The sequence below is a fragment of the Tachypleus tridentatus genome, chromosome 9, assembly GCF_004210375.1.
Source record: "Tachypleus tridentatus isolate NWPU-2018 chromosome 9, ASM421037v1, whole genome shotgun sequence".
Lineage (NCBI taxonomy): Eukaryota > Metazoa > Arthropoda > Merostomata > Xiphosura > Limulidae > Tachypleus > Tachypleus tridentatus.
The window spans coordinates 1485466-1511250 of record NC_134833.1 but is presented as its reverse complement, the minus strand read 5'-3'; the positions used below and the strand labels follow the sequence as shown (position 1 = coordinate 1511250).

The 25785-nt window shown below is 31.7% G+C and overlaps 1 protein-coding gene across 1 annotated transcript in view; it reads right to left on the bottom strand.

Moving 5' to 3' along the window:
• Positions 1 to 25785, bottom strand: part of LOC143226956 (dynein beta chain, ciliary-like) — a 53761-nt gene that overhangs the window by 11745 nt on the left and 16231 nt on the right. Inside the window, exons 8-15 of the mRNA XM_076458510.1 lie at positions 23083 to 23328; positions 21433 to 21629; positions 14074 to 14320; positions 9280 to 9672; positions 8791 to 9083; positions 7419 to 7680; positions 5584 to 5741; positions 3679 to 3910 (exon numbers count right to left, since the gene is read on the bottom strand). Coding sequence (XP_076314625.1) covers positions 3679 to 3910; positions 5584 to 5741; positions 7419 to 7680; positions 8791 to 9083; positions 9280 to 9672; positions 14074 to 14320; positions 21433 to 21629; positions 23083 to 23328 — 2028 coding nt within the window. The remainder of the gene's footprint in view (positions 1 to 3678; positions 3911 to 5583; positions 5742 to 7418; positions 7681 to 8790; positions 9084 to 9279; positions 9673 to 14073; positions 14321 to 21432; positions 21630 to 23082; positions 23329 to 25785) is intronic.

Genomic DNA, 25785 nt, shown 5'->3' with positions numbered 1-25785 from the left:
ATCCTAAACCTCCTCCAACAAATGTTAGCAGGCAATTTGATGAGAAGATAATGGAAAGACAGAACACAGTGGGCTAGACCTTGGAAAATAGCCTTAAAAACCCACAGATTGATGGTAAAAGTCCTCCAAAAGTTGGAAAAGTGAAATAAATTGGTCCTTACTGGCTCCAACCCCAAGTCACCAACACTTATTGCCTTGAAGACGATGATGACCAACCAAATGATTGCACAAGGTCAAAGAATGAGCTGCCAAGACAGATAAAGGGGTAAACAGAATTGATGAAAATGGGCTGCTTCAACTCTGGACTTCAAAATGTCTGAAAAAGCCCTAAACATTTCTTCCTGGAAAAAAGATGCCATGCATATATCACACAAGAAAAAAAAGCAGATAAACAAACCATGAACAACAGAGCATCCTGAACTAAAAATATTTGAACAGCCAAAGAGAGGTAAGCCATGGTAGCAAAGATAAGTCTATGTGATACCTCAGAAAAATCATCAGGAGACAAATAAGTGGCTTCTGTCAAAAGATAAAAGGAAGATAAGTCACACGAAATGTTGTAGACATGGTAAGAAAAAGATGAGAAAAGGAAACTAAGGTATTAGGGTCCAAATCCCCCAAATTAAGCTTTTCTAAATGTTGTGAGATTAAAAAAAAGTAATTGGCATGATGAAACACAAAAGTTTGATTGTCTGATATATGTGGGGAACAAGGCACATTAATACCTAATTTTAATTTTCCCTGATTGCCTGATATATGTGGGGAACAGGGCACATTAATCCCTAATTTTAATTTTCCCTGATTGCCTGATATATGTGGGGAACAGAGCACATTAATCCCTAATTTTAATTTTCCCTGATTGCCTGATATATGTTGGGAACAGAGCACATTAATCCCTAATTTTAATTTTCCCTGATTGCCTGATATATGTGGGGAACAAGGCACATTAATCCCTAATTTTAATTTTCCCTCATTGTCTGATATATGTGAGGAACAGGGCACATTAATCCCTAATTTTAATTTTCCCTGATTGCCTGATATATGTGGGGAACAAGGCACATTAATCCCTAATTTTAATTTTCCCTCATTGTCTGATATATGTGAGGAACAGGGCACATTAATCCCTAATTTTAATTTTCCCTGATTGCCTGATATATGTGGGGAACAAGGCACATTAATCCCTAATTTTAATTTTCCCTGATTGCCTGATATATGTGGGGAACAAGGCACATTAATCCCTAATTTCAATTTTCCCTGATTGCCTGATATATGTGGGGAACAGAGCACATTAATCCCTAATTTTAATTTTCCCTGATTGCCTGATATATGTGGGGAACAAGGCACATTAATCCCTAATTTTAATTTTCCCTCATTGTCTGATATATGTGAGGAACAGGGCACATTAATCCCTAATTTTAATTTTCCCTGATTGCCTGATATATGTGGGGAACAAGGCACATTAATCCCTAATTTTAATTTTCTCTGATTGCCTGATATATGTGGGGAACAAGGCACATTAATCCCTAATTTCAATTTTCCCCACACTGACTACTATGAGCCCAAATATTTGATGAAGGTAGAGAAACCAGATATGGGTCCAAAGGAAGGTAAGGATAGGGAGGTGAAAAGCGATATTGTAATCTGAGAAAGGATTCCATGGAGAACTGAGGAGGATCAAAGAATTGGTTAAGACAAGAAAGCTCGATGATTGGACACCAATCTATAATTTTTTTGGTGACAACAAAAAAGTGGGAATAAAATCCTGAAAGAATGGGATGAACTCTCTCTGCCATCTTCCTGATCAACAAGTCCCTCACAGTTTGGGAATGAAAAACCTCACTCTACAGAACTGTTAGAAGTGGAAATCCCACAGGTCATGAGAAGAAAGGAGACTAAAGACCAATCCCAATGCCAGAACCTGAAAGACCCATGGATCTGTGATGAAGGAAGTCCAGACTTCCAGACAATAATATAACTATGCACCCATAAACTCTACTGGTTGGCACTAGTCTGCCCAAGAGGAGAGGCCACAAGAATAAGGATGGAATATATTGTGAGTACCAACAGAATGAGGAAATAAAAGGATGACAATAAAGAATGTAAACAGACAACATTAACCCTTGATTCCAATACCTCTGGGACACTTACAAACAACAATGGATGGAGAAAAGTAACCTCCTGTAGTTCATAGAGAACAGGAACAGGTAGACAACCTCAGTAAAACAAGATATCTCTACCCAACAACACATAAGTCCCAACAACACATAAGCCAGAAAAGCAAAAAGAAAGAAGAATCTGCCAACTGACCATTGTGAAGTCAACAAAGGAACCAATTCATCCACAAATTGATATGAAGAATGCTGAGAGGCTTCAGACAAAAGTTGGAGAGAAGATAAATGTATCAGGACAGTAGTGAGAGTCTCAGACATGTGAGAAGACTGGTTTGTTCAAATTGATCACAGGCTCTTGTCTGGAACCTTACGTGTCCAAAAGGTATACAGTCTTTGAGAAACTAAACAGATATCCTCCTGCTGGTGATAAGTCAAAGCATGCTGTTCTGACAAATCTGGGGTACAAGGCATAGCTATTCCCTCACTACCTTGTGGTAAATCTCCTAACATGAACAGCAATATCATGTTAAGGACGAAGGACTACATAGTCCTCTCCTCATCCTTTTGACTATCAAGTAGATTCAAAGGTAATTGAAGAAAGCCCCAGTACCTCACAAACCCAAGCAACTAATTCAGAAAAAAGGAGCGAGAGATGGTTGATCTAAATTGGCCTTGTAAGAAGCCAACTCAGTGAAAAAAAACTGAGTCTGAATTCTCCCCAGAATGTCTTGGAACATCAAGAAAAGCAGCCTCATAATAACCCTCAGGAGAGACACCCCCCAGACCAAAAATATATCTCCATCTCACAATAAATCAAATCATGGACAGCAAAAACTGAGAGTAATCCCTGTTCCTGAATGACACTAGATAACAAGTGTGGAATAGGGTAGGTCTGATTAGCCTCCTAGCTCGCAACAGTAACACGAAAATTCATGACCAAGAAAAACACATTCATATTTTTTATATTATAATTGTACCAAAATTCACAATGCAATGTCAAAATTCTAATGAATAAAGTAACTAAGAACAGCACTGTGTCAGAGAAAGCCATAACTAAATGCTTTGTCAAGAAAAAGTGATTACATTATCTGAGTGAAGTGCTTAAATACAGTATCAGGATAGAGGGTGCATTGGCACAGGTAGATATTATCACAAGACAAAATTATGAAGGGTATTTAAGTGAGGTATAAAAGACTGGAGCAAGTGAGACCAATGTTTGGATGAATACCTGAAGGTCAAGGAATAGCTGTTAGTGTCAGTAGAGGTAAATGTGTTTTAGTGGTAAATAAAAACAGAACCACAGATTGCCAACTTTGCACAGCAACCACTGGCTGTGCTTGGCCACATTATCACAATAGAAAATATTACTATATTTGACTTTAATATGAACATAGAATACTAAACAAAATATTTTTCAAATTTGTGATTAATATACACTTCTCTTCTGAACATAAACATTTATCTGTATTTAATGACATTTTTGAAACTATGAAAATATATCTACGAATGAGCAATACATCTATACTAACATCACACTCACTTCAGTTCAATAAAAAGTTATACTAACCTGATTTTCAGGTCTTTCAGGGTCACCACGTTTTAGAGATCCTGCTACCACTAACACAGACTTGATAGCTCTTAAACCCCAATCATAGTGATCTTGCTTAGACAACAGTTCTTTACAAAGTGTGTACAGGGTGATGAACTTGCGAGCCAATATTCTTGCTTCAATAAATCCTTCAGCTACTAACATAATCTCACAAATCAGCTCAAAATCTGGAACTACCATGGCACATGGCCTGGGATTAAGATAGATATTGAATAGTTTTATCGTTAACAAATAATATAATGAGATAAATTCTCAGCAAAGGCTACAGAACATCTTTGTTAAATTAACAGCCTCAAAGCAACACTTTTCAGCAAAAGATTAATACATATAGAATAGGATGACATTTTTTCACCATACAGCAAGTTTGAAAAATACAAGAGTATGCACTCACTAATACAGCATCAACAGGTTTTTAATATTTTAATAAATACACTTAATATTGATACATATTCTAATTATGTATTACATTTAATATTGATACATATTCTAACTATGTATCACACTTAATATTGATACATATTCTAACTATGTATTACATTTAATATTGATACATATTCTAACTATGTATCACACTTAATATTGATACATATTCTAATTATGTATTACATTTAATATTGATACATATTCTAACTGTATTACACTTAATATTGATACATATTCTAACTATGTATTACACTTAATATTGATACATATTCTAACTATGTATTACACTTAATATTGATACATATTCTAATTATGTATTACATTTAATATTGATACATATTCTAACTATGTATTACACTTAATATTGATACATATTCTAACTATGTGTATTACATTTAATATTGATACATATTCTAACTATGTATTACATTTAATATTGATACATATTCTAACTATGTATTACACTTAATATTGATACATATTCTAATTATGTATTACATTTAATATTGATACATATTCTAACTATGTATTACACTTAATATTGATACATATTCTAACTATGTATTACACTTAATATTGATACATATTCTAACTATGTATTACACTTAATATTGATACATATTCTAACTATGTATTACACTTTAATATTGATACATATTCTAACTATGTATTACACTTTAATATTGATACATATTCTAACTATGTATTACATTTAATATTGATACATATTCTAACTATGTATCACACTTAATATTGATACATATTCTAATTATGTATTACATTTAATATTGATACATATTCTAACTATGTATTACACTTAATATTGATACATATTCTAACTATGTATTACACTTAATATTGATACATATTCTAACTTATGTATTACAACTTAATATTGATACATATTCTAACTATGTATTACACTTAATATTGATACATATTCTAACTATGTATTACACTTAATATTGATACATATTCTAATTATGTATTACATTTAATATTGATACATATTCTAACTATGTATTACATTTAATATTGATACATATTCTAACTATGTATCACACTTAATATTGATACATATTCTAACTATGTATTACATTTAATATTGATACATATTCTAACTATGTATTACACTTAATATTGATACATATTCTAACTATGTATTACACTTAATATTGATACATATTCTAACTATGTATTACACTTAATATTGATACATATTCTAACTATGTATTACACTTAATATTGATACATATTCTAACTATGTATTACACTTAATATTGATACATATTCTAACTATGTATCACACTTAATATTGATACATATTCTAACTATGTATTACACTTAATATTGATACATATTCTAACTATGTTCTTTAATTTCAAACACAGATAATAAGCATATATGTATTTAATAAAACATAAGTTTGAGGTATCTAACCTAAACAGAGCTTTCAAGTTTTCTGGAAGTTCTGTTCTTCCAGCATAACCAGGGTTCATAGTGATAAATATTCCAACAGTTGGAATAAGAGATATTTCTTCACCAAGGAAGTTAAAGGTCTTCTTTTTATCCCGAATCGCATCTTGGACAGACTTTACCTAGGGAATAAACAAATCAGTGTATTTATTATTGGAATTTTTATATAATGTTAGATTAATTAATAACAGACAACTTTAAAACAAGTACAAAATTTTAAACAATTTTAATTTAAGCTAACCTATGGCCTTTTATAAAGCTAACTCTACACATTTTGATGTTAAAACGTCACTATCACAAGCTACTCTCCTGCCAACAATCTCAGTAACATCTTCCTGCATCTTAAACCTACTGTTACTGATGACCTGTTTCATTCACATAAATATTCACCTTAAAATAACATTTATGATGATGTCAAAGAGTGTAGAATCAAGTTTTTCACAGCCCATAGAATGAAATTAAAAAAATGTCATAATTGTGAACCCATTTTAATGTCATGTGTTATTTATTATTTTAACATCACTCAATGATTTTCATCTGTTTTTACAAGATGTACATATTGTACCGTAAACTTCAGTGAACAAGAAAGCATGAATATTTTATTGATTAATTTAAAAACAGTGTAATTACATAACACTCTAAATGGTATATATTAAGATATGAAGTATATTTATTTATATGTATTTCCATTACAGTTTCCACTAACAATAGTTTATAGTTTGGTAGCTAATCTCACACCTGTCAAATAATAATTTTGAAGTATCATAAACGTAATCTACTTAGGAAAGAAACGTGTTTTGAAACATTCAACCACACATATATAAAACAATACAATGTTTTACAATTTATAATCAAATAATTAAGCACTACATTTTGCTCCCTGACTCGACCTTTGGTTTTTGACAATACTGTATTTTTTTTTTCTCCATATTCAGGATCCAGTAATACATTTGTACGTGCAACTTCTATAGTTTTGACAGATTATAAACAAGTAAAATAAATACTTTATAGCCAGAATATAAACTTAGAGCCTCCAAACTTCTTGTTTCACTGAGATACAAAATTAAGTTCTCTCAACAAACCCCTGTAACATAAATAATTCTGTATGATATTACTATTGAATTACTTATAACCAATAGAAAAAAACTCAAGTTCTCTCAACAAACCCCTGTAACATAAATAATTCTGTATGATATTACTATTGAATTACTTATAACCAATAGAAAAAACTCAAGTTCTCTCAACAAACCCCTGTAACATAAATAATTCTGTATGATATTACTATTGAATTACTTATAACCAATAGGAAAAAACTCAAGTTCTCTCAACAAACCCCTGTAACATAAATAATTCTGTATGATATTACTATTGAATTACTTATAACCAATAGAAAAAACTCAAGTTCTCTCAACAAACCCCTGTAACATAAATAATTCTGTATGATATTACTATTGAATTACTTATAACCAACAGAAAAACCCTTCTTTTCTATATGATAATTTCCTTATACAATTATTTTATTTTGATACCCAGATATTTAAACTTACTTTCACTGTTTGTCATCACTTGTTTCTGTCCTGGATAGATATAATAATTTTTAACCTATATATACATGTATATAGTTAAATTACAAAACCAGTAAACTTACAGTAATTATAGTAGTTTTGGGATGTTTTATTCTAGTGTATGATACATATTTGGAAGGTATGTTAATTATTTTGGAAGGAAAATGGCATTTCCTTAAAAACAAACATTCCATCTGGGTGAACGCATTCATCCTTACAGAAGTTATATTCTACCTGTACAGCCACCACAGATAACACTTCAATAGAGATCCTGTTGAATTCATCAAAACACCCCCATGCACCAGTCTGGGCAAGACCTTTGTAAATATTACCACAAGACTTGTAATCCATCTGTTCAGAACAGTTGAACACATACACCATTATACCCAAAGCTCGTCCCAAGTCCTTTGTAGTTTCTGTCTTTCCAGTCCCTGCAGGGCCTGCTGGAGCACCTCCCATAATAAGATGGAGAGACTGTGTAAGGGTAATATAGCATCTAAAAAATAGAGGAGAGACTGTGTAAGGGTAATATAGTATAATAAAAAAAATAGAGGAGAACTTGGTGAAAATTATGGTTTGTCATATCAAAGGACAGCAACAAACACTACCTTAAATAGATCATGAATTAATGCACTGCGATAAAATATCTGAAATGTCTAGTCAAACTATCACATATAATATTTTTCAAATATACCAAATAATTCAATTTCACTTATAATGTGCAACACAAAATATGTTTATATTTTATGTGCATATCAAACATATCAGATCTTTTAAATTTTTCATCCAAATTTAGCTATTACAGTGTTTCTGTACTACAAGTTTATTACCAAGAGACAAATTTAGTGAAGACTCAGGTAATGATAAGTCTAATGTAATGTAACAAACTGTGTGAAAAGTCTCTGAATCTTCTAACCTTCACATACCATTCTAGCAGATTTATTTTAATGTTTCCTTTTCAAATAATATAGCGACCCCAACACTGAATGTGTTTAACTAAACACAATGAATAAATTTAGGATTAACTTTAGAAGTGCAAATAAGCAAGGCCTACTACAAAAAGGTATTTCACCAAAGTATCTCCTCTCCTCAACACTCCTACTTGGTAATAACCACATTGTATGTCTGAAACCACATGTTAACAAAACTTGTCAAATATTTAAGCACAACTTATTCAATCTCAGAACATTTATCTACTCAAAACATAAGTTAAAATAAAACATACATGTCTAACAACAGATAAAACAACCAACACCACTAGTGGAAAACTACATGAAATACATTAAAATGTTCATATCTAACAACAGATGAAACAACCAACAGCCCAAGGGGAAAACTGCATGAACTACATTGAAATGTACATATCTAACAACAGATAAAACAACCAATAATATAATGGCAAACTACTCAAACTACATTAAAATGTACATATCTAACAACAGATGCACTCAATAGCACAAACATTTTTACTAAACTACACATAACAGTGAATTTTACTGAAGAACAAAATTTAAGTTTCATAATCAAGATTTTAAAATTAAACAAATTTTTCCAAAATATGTTTCAAAATCACTTGAATGTCTAAGATACCCAGTGGTATCAATACCGATCAGTAAGGGGAGTAATAACAAGCCTAGGGGTGTTCCCTAAGTACTCGTAGGAGTAATGAAACTGGGCGTCACAGATGTTAGCATAACAATCATTGTGTTCTTCATCCCACCGATGTCGAAGCTGAGATTGCCAAATGAACTCCCATGAACTTTCAACCTTGTTAATAATCATCCTGTTTACCACATCTCGTGAGTGGACATCTATAGTACATATTGTCATGATTTTCTGACGATCCCTCTTATTTAGATCTCCCAACAACATTGTAATCAGTGTATTTAACTGGCCTACCTGAAACAAAGAAAAATACACAAATAATGTGATTACAAAGGCTGTTTGTTATAAGTATAATGAGCACAAATGAAACAATTTTATTTTTTTTATGACTATAATTAAAAAAAACTGTCCTTTGTTTCAGTATTTCACAATTAATGTTAAGAGAAATACCAACCTGCTTTTTGAGATTAATGTTAAGAGAAATACCAACCTGCTTTTTGAGATAATCTTTTAAAGCATTTTCATAGCCTTCTTCAAGTCGACCAAAAGCAATATTGACCTCTGTGGTCCACCAAATTTGAGTGCCACATAATGATACTTGGGCGGGATAATCAAATAACCAATGTTCTCGAGGCTTTTCTTCATAGGTGATGACAGCTTCAGTCATGTAATAATGAATTGTGGAGCGCATTTTCTGAAGAAGCCGAGACAGCCACACCTCCACTGGACCAGAACAGTCACACTCTTCATCAAATTCCACATACTCACCATCTTTGCTGTACATTCCTAAAGCCATTTTAGTAAACTTCTCAGAATTATCTGGATCTGGCTTAAAGTGCAGGCTGCTCATGGCATCAAAAAGTTTTGTTAGGTGCCGAGCAACCTAAGAAAGATAAACAAAAAACAAGGATATGAAAATTTACAAAGATGTTGTACAAGAAATCTAGAAAACAATTTAAAAATACAACTTCATTGAAATATCAAAATATCTTGAAGATGAATGTGGTGAAACTGCAATATAAATTTCTATAAAAGTCATTAACTGGCTATTTCAACATTAAATCAAATGGTAAAAGTTCATTCTATCAAAAATTGACAACATGATCACTGTTCTTTTGAAGTGTGAAATCTTATTGTGGAAGTAATTAAAAGAACTTATCCTTCAAACTTTCAAATCAAATACTAGCATTCCATTACACTTTTAGAAAACTGAAAACAGAACAGAGTACCCTCACCAAAACCATGTGTTTCACATTGGGCATCAACACAAATCATTTCATGTTAGAAACAAACAGAACTAATTATGTGACATGATGAAAACAATCATTTTAATACTCATTACCATAAATATTATATTCACAAGTCTTCAGTTTTACTAACTGTTTACAACTTGTTTAACAATATGTTCAATACAGCTTGTTAAATGTGGAACATGTATTCTACAATATTCAAAATTAAATGTTTGTTAAAGTACACACACACAGTTCATTGTTGTTGATGTTATTCTGCTGTTCATCATGATATTTCAATTGCCATCAAATGAATCAAAGGCTTAAAACTCATTTATCAACACTATTGTTTACTGACATGATAAATATTAGTCTTAATTCTACTGAGATTAGAAGTATGATATGAATACATATCTAACAATAGTTTAAACATATGATTTAACAAATAATTGTTTTACAAGCTTGAACCTGTGAACTGCATATTTTAACAATTTAATACTAAACATAACCAACAGTTATAGTTCAGTGGTATATTTGTTTGAATTTTAAACTGACCTTCTACATTTACCTAACCATATGAAAAAAATGACCGATTCATTCTCTACTGATTATTACTAACTATGTGATTAAACAGATACATCATGGGACTGATTCATTCTCCAATGATTATTACTATGTGATTAAACAGATACATCATGGGACTGATTTATTCTCTAGTGATTATTACTAACAATGTGATTAAACAGATACATCATGGGACTGATTCATTCTCCAATGATTATCACTATGTAATTAAACAGATACATCATGGGACTGATTCATTCTCCATTGATTATTACTAACTATGTGATTAAACAGACACATTATGGGACTGATTCATTCACTACTGATTATTACTATGTGATTAAACAGATACATCATGGGACTGATTCATTCTCTACTGATCATTACTATCTATGTGATTAAACAGATACATCATGGGACTGATTCATTCTCCAATGATTATTACTATGTGATTAAACAGATACATCATGGGACCGATTCATTCTCTAGTGATTATTACTATGTGATTAAACAGATACATCATGGGACTGATTCATTCTCCAATGCTTATTACTATGTGATTAAACAGATACATCATGGGACTGATTCATTCTCCATTGATTATTACTAACTATGTGATTAAACAGACACATCATGGAACTAATTCATTCTCTTGTGATTATTACTAACTATGCGATTAAACAGATACATCATGGGACTGATTCATTCTCTATTAATTATTACTAACTATGTGATTAAACAGATACATCATGGGACTGATTCATTCTCTAGTGATTATTACTATGTGATTAAACAGATACATCAAGAGACTGATTCATTCTCTACTGATCATTACTAACTATGTGATTAAACAGATACATCATGGGACTGATTCATTCTCCATTGATTATTACTAACTACGTGATTAAACAGATACATCATGGGACTGATTCATTCTCCATTGATTATTACTAACTATGTGATTAAACAGACACATCATGGGACTGATTCATTCTCTTGTGATTATTACTAACTATGTGATTAAACAGATACATCATGGGACTGATTCATTCTCTATTAATTATTACTAACTATGTGATTAAACAGATACATCATGGAACTGGTTCATTCTCTACTGATCATTACTAACTATGTGATTAAACAGACACATCATGGAACTAATTCATTCTCTTGTGATTATTACTAACTATGTGATTAAACAGATACATCATGGGACTGATTCATTCTCTATTAATTATTACTAACTATGTGATTAAACAGATACATCATGGGACTGATTCATTCTCTAGTGATTATTACTATGTGATTAAACAGATACATCAAGAGACTGATTCATTCTCTACTGATCATTACTAACTATGTGATTAAACAGATACATCATGGGACTGATTCATTCTCCATTGATTATTACTAACTACGTGATTAAACAGATACATCATGGGACTGACTCATTCTCCATTGATTATTACTAACTATGTGATTAAACAGACACATCATGGAACTGATTCATTCTCTTGTGATTATTACTAACTATGTGATTAAACAGATACATCATGGGACTGATTCATTCTCTATTAATTATTACTAACTATGTGATTAAACAGATACATCATGGAACTGGTTCATTCTCTACTGATCATTACTAACTATGTGATTAAACAGATACATCATGGGACTGATTCATTCTCCATTGATTATTACTAACTTTGTGATTAAACAGATACATGATGGAACTGATTCATTCTCCACTGATTATTTCTAACTATATGATTAAACAGATACATCATGGAACTGATTCATTCTCCATTGATTATTACTAACTTTGTGATTAAACAGATACATGATGGAACTGATTCATTCTCCATTGATTATTTCTAACTATATGATTAAACAGATACATCATGAGATTGATTCATTTTCTAGTGATTATTACTAACTATGTGTTCATTCTCCATTGATTATTACTAATTATGTGATTAAACACATACATCGTGGGACTGGTTCATTCATTACTGATTATTACTATGTAATTAAACAGATACATCATGGGACTGCTTCATTCTCCATTGATTATTACTAATTATGTGATTAAACAGATACATCATGGGACTGATTCATTCTCTATTGATTATTACTAACTATGTGATTAAACAGATACATCATGGGACTGATTCATTCTCCATTGATTATTACTAATTATGTGATTAAACAGATACATCATGGGACTGATTCATTCTCTAGTGATTATTACTAACTATGTGATTAAACAGATACATCATGGGACTGATTCATTCTCCATTGATTATTACTAACTACGTGATTAAACAGATACATACTGGGACAGATTCATTCTCCATTGATTATTACTAACTATGTGATTAAACAGACACATCATGGAACTGATTCATTCTCTTATGATTATTACTAACTATGTGATTAAACAGATACATCATGGTACTGATTCATTCTCTATTAATTATTACTAACTATGTGATTAAACAGATACATCATGGGACTGGTTCATTCTCTACTGATTATTACTAACTATGTGATTAAACAGATACATCATGGGACTGATTCATTCTCCATTGATTATTACTAACTTTGTGATTAAACAGATACATGATGGAACTGATTCATTCTCCATTGATTATTTCTAACTATATGATTAAACAGATACATGATGGAACTGATTCATTCTCCATTGATTATTACTAACTATGTGATTAAACAGATACATCATGAGATTGATTCATTTTCTAGTGATGATTACTAACTATGTGTTCATTCTCTATTGATTAATACTATGTGATTAAACACATACATCATGGGACTGGTTTATTCATTACTGATTATTACTATGTAATTAAACAGATACATCATGGGACTGATTCATTCTCTATTGATTATTAATAACTATGTGATTAAACAGATACATCATGACACTGATTCATTCTTTATTGATTATTACTATGTGATTGAACACATGCATTGTGGGACTGATTCATTCTCTATTGATTATTACTGTGTGATTAAACAGATATCTCATGTGACTGATTCATTCAGCTATTGATTATTACTATGTGATTGAACACATACATTATAGGAGTGTTTCATTCTCTATTGATTATTACTAGCTAAGTTATTAAACAGATACATCATGGGACTGATTCATTCTCCACTGATTACTACTAACTATGTGCATAAACAGATAAATCACGACACTGATTCATTCTTTACTGATTATTACTAATTATTACTAATTATGTGATTAAACAGATACATCATGGAACTGATTCATTCTCTACTGATTATTACTAACTATGTGATTAAACAGATACATCATGACACTGATTCATTCTTTATTGATTATTACTAATTATGTGATTAAACAGATACATTACAAGACTGATTCATTCTCTGCCTCCAATGTCCATCATAAGATTTACAGTCAAATAGATGTGTCCTAACCAATACTCTGATGGACTCACCTGTTCTGGTTGATTTCCATTGGACAAGATGTCAAGCAAATCTGCTGAAGAGACAAAGTAAAACCGAGGAAAAGCTAACCTCTTAGTCTCTAAATATTCAGCAAGAGCTTTCTCACACAGAGTTAACTCTGCTTGAATAGCCTCTAGACTCTCATATAAACCACTTTGATTGGTTGCAGTAATTACATTGGTGGTTTTCTCCATGTTCTTAATCAAGAGCTTGAATGTTCTATCAATTTCTTCAAATCTGTAAGGAGTATAATAGTCTCTAACAAAACACTCACAAAGTATATTTTTACAAAAATATCTAGACCTAACAGACAAGTAACTAGTCATAAAACAATGATAAATATCATGTAAATAAGAATGAAAACTTTATCCAGAAAAGTGTGCAAATAAACTGTTTGCTGTTTAGAAGTTAGTGGTCAAATACGAGTCACATGAAGAAAAATAAAATATATTGCAATAAATTTCCTTTCAAAATAAAATTTAACCCTTGCTCAAAACTAATATAACCTTGTGTATAAGCTAGTTTTCTGTTTTTCACAATGGAAGCTAATTCACTTGTCATCTTTAAAAGGACACTAGAATTACTAATGGAAATGATACATTTTACTCTTTCTCTCTCTGGAAACGATCAGTAGCAACTATTCAACTGAGCACAATCAGTAGCAACTATTCAACTGAGCATGATCAGTAGCAACTATTCAACTGAGCACGGTCAGTAGCAACTATTCAACTGAGCACGATCAGTAGCAACTATTACAGACATTAGTAACAGTTTTAAAGACTGGGATCAATTACTTCTGTTCTATAAGCTGTACTGTTTGTTATAAGTTACACTGGTGATCAAAATACAACTTATCAGGTCCACTATGGAGTACAACAGCAGTTACTTATACACTATGAGTAAATGTTTTCATCATAAAATCAATAGATAACATATTATCAAATGTCATATCCTTAAGGCTATTACAGCTTTGACAACAAACCAGTTAGAAACACTTCTTCACATTACTTTGGGGTTTCACACAGTTAGAAACACTTCTTCACATTACTTTGGGGTTTCACACAGTTAGAAACACTTCTTCACATTACTTTGGGGTTTCACACAGTTAGAAACACTTCCTCACATTACTTTGGGGTTTCACACAGTTAGAAACACTTCTTCACATTACTTTGGGGTTTCACACAGTTAGAAACACTTCTTCACATTACTTTGGGGTTTCACACAGTTAGAAACACTTCCTCACATTACTTTGGGGTTTCACATAGTTAGAAACACTTCTTCACATTACTTTGGGGTTTCACACAGTTAGAAACACTTCTTCACATTACTTTGGGGTTTCACACAGTTAGAAACACTTCCTCACATTACTTTGGGGTTTCACACAGTTAGAAACACTTCCTCACATTACTTTGGGGTTTCACACAGTTAGAAACACTTCCTCACATTACTTTGGGGTTTTACAGATTACGTACTCTTACTTCATACAAACCCATTCCAAGGATATTTTATAGATCTTGTTGATATTACTGGATACTTTAAAAGGTATTTTTACCTCATATCACAAATGAAACTCTTTTTCAATAATTAATATACTCAAGATATTCCCATCCACAAAATTTATTTTTGTGTCATACTAACTGTATGAAACATTTTTGAGACCATACTTTGTGTTGAAATAATTCCTATGTACTGTTTATTCTAATTTTAACACTAGGTGAATTATTCTTATGCAGAATGTTACTATATCTACTAGGTATGATAGATTTTATGAATGATTAACAAACTAAGTTATTTTAAAAATAAAATTATTCTTTACAATCTGCAATCCTCATGTCTTGTCCATCAAATAAAAGGACATTTCACAACAAAACTATTCCTCTAGATGAAGTCTTCATAACAGGACTGTCTTTAACTTTTTATATGGCTCCAATCATCCTTATTACTACTTGAAAAAGATTCAGCTTGTGATTGTTACAAATTATTAGTCTACCATCTTGTATAAGATTCTTATTTTTTCCTCTTCTTTTACTTACTAGCAACAAATAATTGCCAAGAGGTCTTCTTGCAACCTACACTGTTCTCCACCAATTACTAAACCTTATTTTTATTCCATATACAAACAAGGATCTTTATTATTCCAGGAATTAACTGAAAATAAATTACTCAAGATAAATATTTCAAAAATTAAAGTGTAATCATAAACACTGATATTAAAGCAGATAAGCTACATACAGAACAAGCTTTTATATCAGTTTAGCTGCTAAAGTTAAACCTGATCTTACAGTATAGAAAGAGATTAAAACTTGTATATAGTCCCAAATCTTGGTTTTACTCTACAAAGGTCAAACGAAACTATACACTAAAACTCACCACTGATGTCTGGAGAAGTCACTTGGAAAACATCATTTTTATCTAAGTTCTCAATTTCTCATGTCAGGTTTAATATTTATGGTTTGATTAATGATTTAAAGCAATATTTTCCTGTCCTTCTTGATGACGAGAAACTCGCTTGAAATAAAAATGTATCTCAGAACTGCTGGTGTGGGAATTAACACTTTTATTAATAAGCAGAAAAGGTTATAACATTGTTCTCTGCTTCTCAATAAAAGCATTAATTAATATCCATACCATACATTCTGAGATACAATATTTTTATTTTCTAACAACTTAAAGCAACATTTTCCTGTATTTTCTAACAACTTAAAGCAACATTTTCCTGTATTTTCCAACAACTTAAAGCAACATTTTCCTGTATTTTTGACTTAAAGCAACATTTTCCTGTATTTTCTAACAACTTAAAGCAACATTTTCCTGTATTTTCTAACAACTTAAAGCAACATTTTCCTGTATTTTCTAACAACTTAAAGCAACATTTTTCTGTATTTTCTGACTTAAAGCAACATTTACCTGTATTTTCTAATTAAAAGCAACATTTTCCTGTATTTTTCATCAACTTAAAGCAACATTTTCCTGTATTTTCTAACTAAAAGTAACATTTTCCTGTATTTTTCATCAACTAAAAGCAACATTTTCCTGTATTTTTCATCAACTTAAAGCAACATTTTCCTGTATTTTCCAACGACTTAAAGCAACATTTTCCTGTATTTTCTGACTTAAAGCAACATTTTCCTGTATTTTATAACAACTAAAAACATTTTCCTGTATTTTATAACAACTAAAAACATTTTCCTGTATTTTCTAACTAAAAGCAACATTTTCCTGTATTTTCTAACTAAAAGCAACATTTTCCTGTATTTTCTAACTAAAAGCAACATTTTCCTGTATTTTCCAACGACTTACTGTAAGGAACATTTTCCTGTATTTTCCAACGACTTAAAGCAACATTTTCCTGTATTTTCCAACGACTTAAAGCAACTTTTTCGTGTATTTTCTAACAACTAAAAACAACATTTTCCTGTATTTTCTAACTAAAAGCAACATTTTCCTGTATTTTACATCAACTTAAAGCAACGTTTTCCTGTATTTTTCATCAACTTAAAGCAACATTTTCCTGTATTTTCTAACTTAAAACAACATTTTCCTGTATTTTTCATCAACTTAAAGCAACATTTTCCTGTATTTTTCATCAACTTAAAGCAACATTTTCCTGTATTTTTCATCAACTTAAAGCAACATTTTCCTGTATTTTTCATCAACTTAAAGCAACATTTTCCTGTATTTTTCATCAACTTAAAGCAACATTTTCCTGTATTTTTCATCAACTTAAAGTAACATTTTCCTGTATTTTTCATAAACTTAAAGCAACATTTTCCTGTATTTTTCATCAACTAAAAACAACATATTCCTGTATATTTCATCACCTTAAAGCAACACTTTCCTATATATTCTTAGATCTTTATGTTTCTATTTGAAATATTGAAATCTTTGATTCTTCTTGCACAACTTTAAACTTAATTCTCAGTAAGACATTGTGATTAAATATCTCTCCAACACATTATACTTCCCAACTATATATCAAAATTAGTGCTTCAGAATTATTATATCTATATTATACAGTAACAGTTTAGCTTCTTGTATGAAGTTACAACTCTAACACTATTCATTTAGCTTGTCATCACTCTCTTTGCAATTTCAATTCAACACACTGTAAATTACTGTAAACTAATGTTACAGGCATTTAATTTCTTACTCCAATCATATATATTTCACTCTGCTCTCTAACCAAGATGTTTGAGAAAATACAAATGTTCTTTGATTACACATTATTTGATGTTGAAAAGTTCATTATTGTCAGTGAACTATCCACTCAAGAATGAATGTAGCATCTGTCTTGAAGATTCATTAAGACACCACTGTATGTTTTGGTAACCTGTTAACTTATATTCTTGGTTTTATTGTAACCATTTGAAGTACATTCATCCTGAAATTCTCAACTGCATCTGTTTAATTTTTAATCATAGTTACTTTTAGTTTCCTTCCTTTTGTTATAAATATACACGAAGAGTCTTCAAAACTTTCCTCAGATCCATCAATTATGTGTTTTAATCCGTGAAACCTCTGTATCTAATTTCATTTTATTGACTCACTGATCAATCAAAGATTTCCTAGTTTCTGTTCATGATCTTTCTACTATTCATGCAGGTGAGTTTTCACATAAACTCTTGTGAGAATAGAGGGTCATATTGCTGTCACCATCTTTATTGTGTTTTAAATCCTTATTTCTAAACAAATAAACAGATAACCTCTAAAAGAACATATCCATGTTATTTTTAACTCACAAAGCTTGATGAGCATAGACATACCTTCATATGATAAAGTATCCATGTTATTTTTAACTCACAAAGCTTGATGATCACAGACATACCTTCATATGATAAAGTATCCATGTTATTTTTAACTCACAAAGCTTGATGAGCACAGACATACCTTCATATGATAAAGTATCCATGTTATTTTTAACTCACAAAGCTTGATGAGCACAGACATACCTTCATATGATAAAGTATCCATGTTATTTTTAACTCACAAAGCTTGATGATCACAGACATACCTTCATATGATAAAGTATCCATGTTATTTTTTAACTCACAAAGCTTGATGAGCACAGACATACCTTCATATGATAAAGTATCCATGTTATTTTTAACTCACAAAGCTTGATGATCACAGACATACCTTCATATGATAAAGTATCCATGTTATTTTTAACTCACAAAGCTTGATGAGCATAGACATACCTTCATATGATAAAGTATCCATGTTATTTTTAACTCACAAAGCTTGATGAGCATAGACATACCTTCATATGATAAAGTATCCATGTTATTTTTAACTCACAAAGCTTGATGATCACAGACATACCTTCATATGATAAAGTATCCATGTTATTTTTAACTCACAAAGCTTGATGAGCATAGACATACCTTCATATGATAAAGTATCCATGTTATTTTTAACTCACAAAGCTTGATGAGCACAGACATACCTTCATATGATAAAGTATCCATGTTATTTTTAACTCACAAAGCTTGATGAGCACAGACATACCTTCATATGATAAAGTATCCATGTTATTTTTAACTCACAAAGCTTGATGATCACAGACATACCTTCATATGATAAAGTATCCATGTTATTTTTAACTCACAAAGCTTGATGAGCATAGACATACCTTCATATGATAAAGTATCCATGTTATTTTTAACTCACAAAGCTTGATGAGCATAGACATACCTTCATATGATGATTAGACAGTACAACCATCTTCTTTTTTGGTTTGGTGTTAAAACTTAGTTAAGCAATCCTGACATGAGATATTAACATTTAGTAGCAATAAAAATAAGGTTTTATCATGGGTACCTTAATAACAAGCAATGTTTTACCTTTTTGTCATGGGTACCTTAATAACATGCAATGTTTGACCTTTTTGTCATGGGTACTTTAATAGCATGCAATATATATTATCTATACTTTAATTCTCTTCACCCTTAACTTACAGAGTCTCTTGTATCCATCATTTTTTTCCACGAACATTAAGAACTGCATAATGCAATACATTAAATTTAGAACTTTCAGACATCACTTAACCTGAAAAAAACAGGTATTACTTGGCCTGAGAATATGAACTGAAATCCTAACTCCCCGATCTGAGAAGTAAGGCAACACTTCCCACCTCTGGAATTATAAGGAGGATGCTGAATTTACAAAGGCCAACCAATGGCTCAGAAAGTGATGTTCCATGCATGGGATTATATGGAGTTGAAGGCCTCCTTTATTATCATGAAAATGAAGTGAATGACCAAAAAGAAGGGCTACGCTCAACTCAAGTAAACAGCCATCTCTGAATTGGAATTACAGGGATTGTAAATTGTGTAAATCAGTCCTGTTCCCACCATATATCTGAGAAAACCATCCACAATTATTGAAACCAAACGTGTTCTTCTTCTTCTCGAGTGAAATGAGTTCAATTATCATTCAAGAGGAATATCCCTCTGTCAACCACTCCAGCAACTGGAATCCTATGCTCCACTAGAAGAAATGGGGGGATACTCAGAATGGGGAATCCATAAAAATAGTGCTCCAGAATCAGTACAATAAGTGAATGTTGTTCTCTATTTTGAAAAGCAAAAAAAAACAAACCAATTTATTCAATCTAGAAGTCAGCAGGAATGGGCAAAATCTCTTTAAGCTTTGCTCATGAAAGTGTACTGGTCATTGTGTTATAACTGTTTACCACTCAGGAATACCCCATCTCAACAGAAGTCAGTGCTACTAGGACATTTTTTATCAGTCACCTGGTAGCTGATGCAGATTTGGAAGGAGGCATATCTGACTTGGCAACACTATTGAGTGGGATTCAAAGAAAAATGATGAAAAGTCTCTGAAGAAGAAGAGAAACAAACATAAAACTGAAATCACTTTGAAAAACTATTACTTTGAAAGTTTTTTCATTATTTGATAAAATACAGAAAATAAACAACAAACTGCAGCCCCAAGAAAACTGGTCTGAAAATAAAGAAATCATCTGAAGCCAATCAATACTAAAAAGAAACCCACAACAAACACACAAAAACATTGTCATAACATTCTGCCATGAAGAAAAATGAATAATAAATAATAATAGGAAACTTATACACAGGTATTGGATAGGGGTGCATTGCATAGGTGGAGATAATCACAATATTTAACTTGCTTTGGGCAATATAGTGAGGTATGAAGGGGTGAGTGAAAGAAAGTATGTTTTTGGATTAGGATTTAATTCAAAGGGGTAAGATTACAATATAGCTGTATTTATTCAGAATGCAACACTAAATTACATACATTTCTGAAAAACAGAAAATAATTAAAACATAACTCAGTAAGAGAAATATTTAAGTTAGAATTTTTACCTTTTTGAATCTTCTGGCAATTGAGAACGTATATCCTCGGATCCAATAAATATGCTTTCAAGGTGTGACCACGCACGTTGAACTTCAAACCAAACACTAATAGTCTGGTCAGCCATGGAAAGTTTCCGCTGCCAGCTGGAGATTTCTTCAAGGAAATGGGCGATGTACTTGGATGTCATAAGGTTCTGAAGTTGGACCTAATCAATAAGATAAATAGGATAATAGGTAAGTAATGCTTTAAAAATATAAATAGATATCTAGTTAAATAAATAATATAAATGAACAAAAAATCTGGAACACATATCAAATCTTGATTCATTCTTTCAAGCAACTTTTTTGGCATCAATGCTTTGTTCCAACTGTCTTTTAATGTACACCATGTAACTGTAAGTCAAATGATGTAAGTCTTAAAGATTCAGAGACAAAGAAACTGTAACTTCTTGTCAGGCACAGTGTACTACAAAATCATGAGTACAAAACACAAAACTGCCAGTTTCTGGCACTATATAAGATAAAATATTTATTATTACTTACAGCCAACTAGTTTCAGTAAACAGTTGCCATCACGAGGCGTAGTATCTACCATTAGTTATGATGATGGTAACTGTGTTATCCAAATATAGTCAGCTGTAAGTAATAATAAATATTTTGTCTTTTATTTTGCCAAAAAACATTGGTTTCATGTTTTTTACTCTTAATAAAGAAATTGTTGTTTGTACTTTTGCCATTGCAAGTTCCTAAATCTAATTTAATTAATTTTTTTTAAATAATGTACTGAAAAAGAAAACTATTATATCTATTATAACTATTATATCTATTATATCTATTGAATTAGTTTTTTCCTTTTCATTCTTTGCTTTTTGTCATTTTATTAAATCAAGATCAGCCAAAGGACAGTCTTGAGAAAACATTTGTTTTCTAACTTTCTTTTGCAGTTCCAGTCAAGACATTGAACTTTGGTGATTGTTCAAGCTTAACCCTAACTTTTCCCTGACTCAACTTAGCTTAATTATTTTGAAAACTAGTTCAAGTCTCAGAAAAAATTATAGAAAAAAAATAATGTTATGATATTATTTTGCACTTAGCTATTCCAGTACTAGTTTGATACCCAAAGCATAATGAAATTATTCTTGAGAGGGTTCTTGTTGTTGTTTTTTTACTTAAAACTCCAACAAACTCTTTTAGAAGCAGCTAACAAAGAATAACTACTGGTTTTTCTTACACAGTGTGAAAGAAAGACATAAACTTTGAAAAGTTTCATAACTTTATGAGTCTCACTTGAGCTATGTAACAAATTAGATGTAATAAATAATTATATATTCTACCTAAACACTAACTGAAAGCAAGAAGTGAAATTACAGTTTACAATAAGAGTCAATACTTTTCAGTAAAATACAGCTGACACTAACAGTCAAAAAGTTTTAGTGAAATCTGAAAGATTTAGTATAATTTAGGTAGTTGTAATTTGGTATGATGATGAAGTAAAAATGTATTCTCAAGAAGGCTGGTGTGGGTATTAACACTTTAATTACTAAACAACATTTTGACCTTCTTGGTACTGTTCTGTACTTTATTTCAATTAAAGTATTAATACTCTTACCAGCCATATTTAGAATACTGTCTTAAATTTTGTTTATTTTTAATACTGACCTGATTGTCCTCAAGTGTCTCTATTAATTCCTCAGATGCTCTCAGCAAAGTACAACCAGTTCTTTGATGTCTTTCGTGTTCAAACTCCATTGTTGCCCAAGTAACGTCTAATTCTTTCAAAACTTTCTCCATTCCCATTTCTTTAACAGCTTTGTCTACTATACTTTGAACTTCATCCTCATATTCATGAAGATTCAAACCAAGAAGATCAGCTAGAGTTGTATTTTCATCCATGACAAAGGTAACCTGGAGTGAAATTAATAAGTAACAAATATTTCATAAGTCTAAAGAAACAAAGGAAATGTTTTGTATGGTCAAAACTGTTAGGAAAATTTAAATGTTTTCTTTGTAATTCAAAAAATTTTATTGTTAAAATCATAACTGTTCACCCAATAAGGATACACGCTTATGTGGACATATTCCTTCAGATTAAGTATTTAGTTTGCACAGGAATAACAGCTTCAAATTATTAAAAACATTGTGTTTGTCACACATCAAATATTAAAAAGAGGGAATCTCCAATAGCCATGGCCTTTTAAACTGTTTTTGGTATGATTACAGTAAATTACTCTATGAGACCATTTTTAACAGCTATATTTTTGTGTGGCAGTGATACCAAGAGTGGGATGCAAATATACCCAATTTGATTTTACTATTTATCAGCTTGCCAGCCTACCCACAAACTAAAATTCTTTATATTAACCTATGAAACCTTGGGCATGGTCAAATACATCTATAGAAACAGTGTGACCTCCTGAATACAAAACAGATAATACATTTCAAATCCACCACAAGACAAGAAAACTATGAGCTAAAAGTATGTATCTGAAAAACTCAGAGTCATTCAATGAGACACTACGCCGTGACCAAAAAAGACAACATATTGCTTAACTTGCCAAGTTCAACCACAAACTCAATCAGGGATGAAGGATGTGAGAATCCAAGGAATTCTGAGTAAGATTTCATCGATCGGAGTCCAATGAAAAGATGCCTGACCCAAGAGGATAATTGTTTCCATGGAAACCTCCTTCCCCAAAAGGGATAGAACACTGTAAACAGTAAGTGATAGAACCTTGTGAACAGTAAGATAAGGGAAGCAAGGGTGTGAACAAATAAATGTTTCTTTGAAGGAGTTGAAGAGGTGAAGAATGGGTCGTATTGAGGTGAGAGTTGTAAAAAAAAAAAAATGGACATGGAAAACTTCTCTAACTTGATAACTCAAAAAGCAGCTTCCAACAGGAAGAGTCAAGTGTGATGTCAAATAACTCAAGCAGCTTCCAACAGGAAGAGCCAAGTGTGATGTGAAATAACTCAAGCAGCTTCCAACAGGAAGAGCTAAATGTGATGTGAAAACTTTATTTAAACATAAGCTAACAGAAGCCAGTTGTCTACAGCACAACTCCCAAGCATGTAGCAGTTGGGAAAAAGCTTTAACCACTTAAAACAGACATATGGACAAAATGTAAAACAGGTATACAACCATCTGATTAACAAACCAAAGATAGCATCTGCACTGATGAGAAATAGGAACATGTAAATAGGCATATTAGACATAAACATTGGTCAGCCACAATCCTGAAGAGAAAAGTGTACCTTACTGTGAGAAAGGCCTATATATCAAGGGAAATCCAGAAACTGACTGAGGCATGACAGATCAATCACAGGATGCCAGTACCTGGTTTTCTTGGTTATCACAAACAGCCTGACATGAAACAGGCTCAATAGCTCTTTGACAGACTTTCACCAGTAATATGATCCCAAGGTAGTAGAAAAGAAACGGATATAGCAGATAATAAAAGTAAAAAAATAATTTCAAGATAAGCCTTTCTATCAAGACCTGAAGAAATTAATGAGCCATAGCAAATTCCCAACACCTGCGAACAAAATTGATTAAATGAGCCCTGACCATACTGGTACCCACAAAATAGTCACCAGTACTACTGACGACAATGAGACTTGCATCGATAAAAGCACAGACAGTACAACCATTAGTGGGAGGAATAGGTAAAGGAAGGAAAGATGGAAGTGGAAAAAGAACAAGGAACAGCAAGGGTTCATGTAGAGACAAACAAACAAGGATGAAAGGGTCAAATGACAGGAATATTCCAAAAATGAACCAGTGGAAAAAGCAGTCACCCACAAATCCTTCAGGTAAATGGATGGTAAATGAATAAAGGGGCAAGACAATGATCCTCCCCAGAAGGTTCCAGAAGTAAAGAAACCATATAGGAGAAAGAGAGAGCCAAGAAGGACAATAAATCATGCCAACATAAGGGTAATAAGAAAGAATTTATTCCCAAAAAATCCCTCAGGAGATCAGTAGAGTGCATCAGAAAGAAGGCATATCAAGGACAAGTACTGTAGGAGATTTGTAAGGGTAAGACTGAGGTGGAAAACTGGCACTGGTATAAATGGGCAGAGCAGTCAATTTCAGTCCTCTATATTTGTAATAGTGAATCTAACTACTGAGAATTAAGAGAGAGAGAACCTGCCTGATGGAAAGCCAGGATAGAATGATCCATAGCCCATGCAGGGCAAAGCATGCTAGTTCTTCCAGCTCACAAATAAGAAACAATTTGCTCAGCATGAACCCCAATGTCAGGAGATAAAAACAAAATACTGAAAAGAATGGTTGTCATTTAATAAGGAAGAAACTAGATTATAAGAAACTGAGGAAATGGAGAAAATGAAATATACATGAGA